This window comes from Glycine soja, chromosome 6 (genome assembly GCF_004193775.1).
Source record: "Glycine soja cultivar W05 chromosome 6, ASM419377v2, whole genome shotgun sequence".
NCBI classification, from domain to species: Eukaryota; Viridiplantae; Streptophyta; class Magnoliopsida; order Fabales; family Fabaceae; genus Glycine; species Glycine soja.
Window position 1 is genome coordinate 8,270,980 of NC_041007.1, and position 7,419 is coordinate 8,278,398.

A 7,419-nucleotide genomic window follows, 5' to 3' on the forward strand; every position below is an offset into this window, starting at 1 on the left:
TAACTTCACAAATGGTAGTGATGGGTTGTTGTAAAAAATATTAAACATTTGTCGAACATCAACATCATCTCGTAGAATAAAGGATGTGTACATATAATATTGTCCCGACTTAAATATAGGGCACCAAAAGTGGAGATGTTGGATATGTTGTTGTGGTTCAATGTTAGTTTTTGGTGAACAAGTTCAAACAATTGTGTAAAGGTTATGACCTTGTTGACCATGAAAGTTTTTGTGTTGTTACTAACGAAGGTGGTGTCCTCATCAGTGTTACAGATTTGACCGTTGTAGTAAATATAAACATATGCAGTTGGGTGACACATTGTGATAGGGATTGAGATGAAAATTTGAAAGTGTTACAAATGTCTTTAGCTTTAGTGATATTTATAGAATTTGCTTATAGTTGGGTGAGTCACTAACTGTGCATTTAGATGAACGGGTAAATAAACACTTAAATATATTTGTAAGGGTCCATAATATGCAAATTGCAGAGTGTTACTGGTGAGACATCATTTTTAATTAAATCTAATGACATACATAAATTATATTTAGTAAAATAATAATATTAAATTTTTTAATTTTTTTACTAAAATAAATATATTATTAGACAAAATTTAGTTGGCCAAATCCGACTCTCAACCTGCAAAACAAAGTGTAGATTGGGAAAAAGAATTTGAAATGGTGTATTATGAGAATTTATAAGAGAGAGAGTATGCATATTCATCAGAAAACCACTCAAAATCGCATGCCTAGGGGACAAGAGCTCAATCAAATTCCAACGCTAGCCCAAGACCTTTACCAAGTATGGTGAATTTCCAAACCATGGACCGCCATTATATGAGGCCCAAAATGTCATGAATTGAAAGTCCTGTAATAGTTAATTAGGACGGTAGACCAACAAAGAAACATTAACTTGGATGGGCTCTGCTTTGTAGAGCTTCCAGGGTTTCAACTTTCAAGATCAAGGAAAAAAAATTTAAACAAGCGGAAAGAAACAACTGGTTCCCTGGGAAGGTAATTGTTTTTATTTTATTTTATAAGGGAGGGTAATTGGTATTGGCTATGGTTTAAATAGGATAGTATAATATATGTTCTCATACTCACATTTGAAAAAAATTTTATCAATGGTACGAATACACAATTTACATATTATTAGTGTAATTTTCTTTTAAAAAATTAAGGAGATCAAACTTTTAATTAAATTTAAAATATAATACAAATATTATGTTGGTATGGATACAGTTGGGGTGTTATAATGGCCATTCCCTACTATACAATTATATGATTAATTTTTATTTTTTGCTGAATAAGATTTTATGATTAATTACTCATACGTGGAACTAAACTTATTTGATAGACAAGTATTTTATTCATCATTAATAAAATAATTTTTACTCATACGTGATACCCGTGCGCGCAGCAAACCCACATGGCGATTTTTTTTTTTTTGAATATGGCGACATGCTTTTAATGGAATTGGAAGGAGAAATTATTGTTAATCTGAGTTGTCTCGGTCGTGAATTTTATTATTATTATTTTTCATAATTTATATCCTGTAAGCATGCAATACTTTCTTTCAAATTGTAACACAAGAAACGTGCAGAATTTTTTTTTCTTTTCATCGTTTTCCATTCTTTCAATTTTATTTATGAAGTAAACTTGTAAATTGTGATATTATAATATTATATAAATTATTTAATACTATATGATATAAATATCTGTTTAACTATTAATAATTTAAGTACGATGGAATTGATAAATTATAAACTAATAGCTTCACTTATTTAATAAAGATAAGATTAGTAATGAAAGAAATAAAAAGGCCGAGCACCTAACTCTTTAATTAACCGCCAATTAGTTGACTTTCTTGGCAAGTCTATCACGACAATAATTGTTGCGATGCATGGTTACTGATCATTGTTAGTCGTCACACCACTCTTTATGTCTAGTGAAGCTTACGCGGCGTGAGGCTCGCACATCACATGCATTGGTTGCAACTTGAACTCACTCTTATCATTCTATATATATGGATGATAGATGAAAAGGCCATTGACCTCTCCTTAACCTGCCATTTATAAGTACTCACCTTACCAATTACCATATCAACCAGCTACGCAAATCTCAAACATTCTAATTAGAATGTTTGAGATTTCGTAGGTACACACAAATCCTCCTCCGACTACGAAACACAAAGACTATACAAATCTCCCAACATTCGAGGACTGCAACAAGAGCCTCCCCCCTTCAGGACCCTAGTCACCGAATACTCACAAGATTCATTTTAGAAAGAAAAACAATCAAAAAGTAAAAATAAAATAAAAATTTTAAAGACATAAAAATCATATTTATAAAAGTTAAAATTATATTTTATTATCAAATAAGCATTTACCTACTCATTGCTCATTATTTATTTTTGTTATCAGCAAGATTTAAATTTAAGAATTTACTTAAAGAATTGAGTTCGATGTCATTCGGATCCAGAAATGTTCAGAATCGAACCAAATTGAGACTAAAACTGCATATCAATCCAAAAAACTGCAAACCCTGGAAAAACTGAAGAACATAGGTTTGATTTGGTTTTTTTGTTTTTCTGAAACTACGCAATTCAATTCGGTTTCAATTTGACACACGAAAATTAAATTAAACTGAACCACTCTCATTAGTTTGATATATGACTCATATTAATCATATACATCTACAACAATATAGCTTTAAGCTTACGTAAAATCACAATACTTACACTCAATTTAAATTTAATACTAAAATACTTAATATTTAGTCTCTCACTCTTCCCTTTCTCGTGGAACCACAATATTGCTTTTGGCCATCTAGTATTTTGTTGTTGGAGATAGTTATTATTCAGTTTTTGTTTAATTATAATAAATTTTTAAGCAATTTTTTAATACTCACTAGCAAAATTTTCAAACTGCAAAAATCAAACTGAACCAAACTATCAAAGATTGATTTGGTTTGGATGAGATTTCAAAATTAATCTAAATCGAATAAAATCACATGGATCGCACTTAATTTTCTTATTTGATTCAAATTAATTTTAAACTAAAATTATATCACTGCAAACAGCACCGCTACTCGAACCAACCATTGGAAGAAAAAATGAGTATAAATGACATAGCGTATGATTCTTCGGTGAGTCTTAGCATGGATACGTGTTAAGTTTCCTCGTGGATGGAGATAACTAAATTGCGCGGTATGGAGTTATAAGTTGTTTATAACTAGGACGAATGTATCCTCTGCGTTGACTTGTTATCTATTGAATAATTGAGTTAAAATAACCAACAACTACAACTTGCTAGTGCTTGTTATCAAGCGTTGAGTATTTAATTAAAATTATATATGAACGGCTCTAGATCGAGGCATCGATGGACACAATTCCATTTTGTCCCTGCTATATATATAATGGAGAGGCAGCGCAGAAGTTCTTTCATACAGACTCAGATATTTTTTACATTACACTCTTTGTCTCGATTGGGTTGTTAGTAGTAATAAGAAAGAAAAGTATGGAAGAGAATCTATTAGTATTAGCAAAAGGAAGTGGGGAGGAGCAGAAAGTTGCATGGGAAGGTTTGGGTGAGGAAATGAAGAGGATGATTGACATAGCAGGGCCTATGGTGGTTGTGACCGCTTCCCAGCGTTTGTTGCAGGTTGTGTCCGTCATGATGGTTGGTCACCTCAACGATGACCTCTTTCTCTCCAGCGCCGCCTTAGCCATCTCTCTTACTGCTGTCACGGGTTTCAGTTTTCTTGTAAGCTATATACTCAATCTTATGTTGTTTTACTCCAATGCTAAATTTGTTTTTTCCTGTAAAATTAATAAGGTATAGATTTCGTTGCTGTAAAAATTTTCATTTGATTTCGCTTCTCACAAAATTAAAATATATCAAGTTAGATTTGATTGACTTTCATACCTACATGACACTCTCATTCATATGCTATCAGTCTCTCATTGGTGCATGCATTTGTTACTCTCCTTGTGATTTATGGACAAATTGCAAAAGAAAACGCTGTAATTTTAAAAATAATAAAAAGTGAAGAGAAACGGGTGGTCCACCATCTCTGCTCTCTGCGCCTTCTTCTTCAGTACCACCACCTCCTTGTCCACCACCTTCATGGCGTAGAATTAGGTGTCGTTGTCACCGTCGTGGCAGAGGCAACAGAGGTAGACGGTGCCGATGCGGCGGAGGATGGCAGAGTAGGCGAAGTCGGAGGAGCGATGCGGCTTCACGAAGAGGCTCTCCGGGGAAGAGGAGGAGGGAGAGACAACTAAAGTTGGTGTTGCAAGCAATTTCGTTGCTCATTGATGTCCGTTGAGTGGAGGAATTCATAGTCTCTGATTTCATCCTAGAATCGCGTCCACCAACTCTCTCCATTAGCCTCCTGGAACCGCACCACGGCTCATAGAAATTATAAAGGTTGAAGTAAGAGAGAGAAAGAGAGAGAGAGAGGAGGAGGAGGAGGAGGAGGCATTTTTGGAGAAGGAAGGTTATGTGGTATTTATGGGAAAGGAGTGGTGGCAAAGGAATATTGTGTCGAATTGACAATTGGGACCGAACGTGTGTGGGAAATGAGAGTGGGGTGAATTCTGGGGTGGGATCGAAGGTTACTCCATTTTGTTCCAGCTATGGTGGTTGAAGTTTGAAGAAGATGAGGAAGGTTAGGGAAAAGGGATTTAAAATTTTTGACAATTTCGGAGAGGGGTGGGGGTTTCAAAGCGGGAATTGTGACCTTTTTTTTTTAAAAAAAAAAAACTTAAGGATAGTAGCCGATAATTGGATCATTGTAGGAATTAAACATAGGCATGAAAGTCAATCAAGTCTAATTCCGGAAAAAATAATATTTTAATTTTAGAAGGATAAAAGCATATGAAAATTTTTACTGGAATAAAATTCATATTTTGATAATTTTATCTAGACAGAAAATATATTTTAACATTTATATATTATGTTTTGGTTGCATTTCTCATTACTTAACATCAATCTAGAGTGTTGATTAAGTTTATCTTTATCAACTATTTTTCACATGTTAGCTTGTTCAAAATCATCATTATTTTATTCTCCGAAAACTTAGTGCATTCTTAATTTGCACATGTTAATAGATGGGAATGGCTAGTGGACTGGAAACTATTTGTGGACAAGCTTATGGAGCTCAACAACATAAAAAAATTGGAGTGCAAACATACACTGCTATATTCGCTCTCACATTCGTTTGTCTTCCCTTCACTTTTCTTTGGATCAACATGGAAAAGATACTAGTTTTCATAGGTCAGGACCCTCTAATTGCAAAAGAAGCAGGAAAATTCATAATTTGGCTTATTCCAGCACTTTTTGCATATGCAATTCTACAACCATTAGTTAGATATTTTCAAATGCAAAGTTTGCTTCTTCCCATGCTTATGACATCTTGTGTCACTCTATGTGTCCACATACCCCTTTGTTGGGTTTTGGTGTTCAAGACTAGACTGAATAATGTTGGTGGAGCATTAGCAATGAGTATTTCAACATGGTCAAATGTGATTTTTCTTGGATTATACATGAGATACTCTCCTAGATGTGCAAAAACTCGTGCACCCATTTCTATGGAATTGTTCCAAGGACTTCGGGAGTTCTTTCGCTTTGCTATACCTTCTGCAGTGATGATTTGGTGATTTATCCTTCTGTCCACTTGAAGTTGTATATATTCATTTTATGAAATTATAAATTTCTTCCTTTTCCAAAAAACAATGGTATAATGTATTTTTTTTTTTCATGTTGATTGCAGCCTTGAATGGTGGTCATTTGAGTTGATTATCTTGTTGTCTGGGCTGTTACTAAATCCACAACTTGAAACTTCTGTTTTATCCATTTGGTATGTTTGCTTCATTTTTTTTTCTTTTCAACATGTAAGACTTTTCTGGCCCTCCTTGCACTGCAACTCACGACCTAACAATTTTATGAGATTTTGTAAATTAATGTGGTCAAGCTAATTCTTCATCATTTTTCTACAGTCTTAACACCACTTCAATTCTCTATGCAATACCTTTTGGAATTGGTGCTGCAGCAAGGTGACATCATAAACATGTTATTTCTAAATATTTTACATGTCGTAAGCTATGTGTCTATCTACCTTAATTTGCACATATACCTAAACTAATTTAATCATCCATTTTCCTCTATGATTGTAGCACAAGGATTTCAAATGAATTAGGAGCGGGGAATCCACATGGTGCCTGTGTTTCTGTGTTGGCTGCAATATCTTTTGCAATCATTGAGACAACTGTAGTTAGCGGAACCCTCTTTGCTTGTCGCCATGTTTTTGGTTATGTTTTTAGCAATGAGAAGGAAGTTGTAGATTATGTCACTGTCATGGCTCCTTTGGTTTGCATATCGGTTATACTTGACAACATACAAGGTGTTCTCGCAGGTAAACTTTCTTCTTGTCTATTTACATTTTATATTGAAGAGAATTATTCTCTCAATTTGATTTACAATTCTTTGGCTTAGGGGTTGCTAGAGGTTGTGGATGGCAACATATAGGGGTTTATGTCAATATAGGAGCATTTTACCTATGCGGGATTCCAATGGCTATCTTATTATCATTTTTTGCAAAAATGAGAGGAAAAGGACTTTGGATTGGTGTACAAGTTGGTTCTTTTGCTCAATGTGTTCTACTTTCTACCATAACAAGTTGCATAAATTGGGAACAACAGGTATTTATCATTTAAAAGGACAATAAAATATTGAATACTTTGTCTGGCTACAATTTTTTATTTTGCTTGATAAAGTTGAATACCTTACTGGGGGTACCGCTCTAGGCATTTTATTTCGATTGCGTGGTCTTGCTAATGCAGACAATCAAGGCAAGAAAGAGATTATTTGGTAGTGAATTTTCAGCAGACGATAGACTGATATGAGAAGCCCATGATCAAAGGCCCATTCTCTAATGATGGTGACAGCTTTCCATGAGTGAGTCAAGTGGGAACTCAATCTTCATTGGCAGTTTGAAAGTAATGCTTGATGATATTTTGACTTTTTTCTTTATCTTATTGTTGTTGTTTCTCGTTAAAATAAAATAAAAATGAATATATGGAAAGCCTCTGAAATAAATGCATAATTTTTCAGAGACCAAAAAGAATCTTGAAGTGTAAAACTAAAATGCAATTTTGAAAGTCATTTTAGCTCCATTCAATAATTTTTTTTATATAAGAACTATTGAATTCGATACTCTAATATTATGAATGATACGCAAAATCGTCATTTCTTTTTAATGTTTTATTTTCTGGAATGAGTATTCATTTGTTTGTAAAATAGTAAAAGAAAATCAAGTCTCAAAATTTTATAAAGAAGTATTCATTTGTTGTCATAAAAAATTCTGATCCAAATGATTCAAAGTGGCAAGGCCAATATTGTATTGGGACTCGAGTGCTTC

At 33.7% G+C, this 7,419-nt stretch overlaps 1 protein-coding gene across 1 annotated transcript; it reads left to right on the forward strand.

Moving 5' to 3' along the window:
- Positions 1-3,466: 3,466 nt before the first annotated feature.
- Positions 3,467-7,174, forward strand: LOC114414006 (protein DETOXIFICATION 12-like). The gene is made up of 7 exons (XM_028378385.1): positions 3,467-3,761; positions 5,111-5,655; positions 5,773-5,859; positions 5,999-6,055; positions 6,176-6,414; positions 6,495-6,700; positions 6,842-7,174. The coding sequence occupies exons 1-7, from the start codon at positions 3,516-3,518 to the stop codon at positions 6,902-6,904; spliced, it is 1,443 nt and encodes a 480-aa protein (XP_028234186.1). The 5' UTR covers positions 3,467-3,515; the 3' UTR covers positions 6,905-7,174.
- The last annotated feature ends 245 nt before the right edge of the window (positions 7,175-7,419 follow it).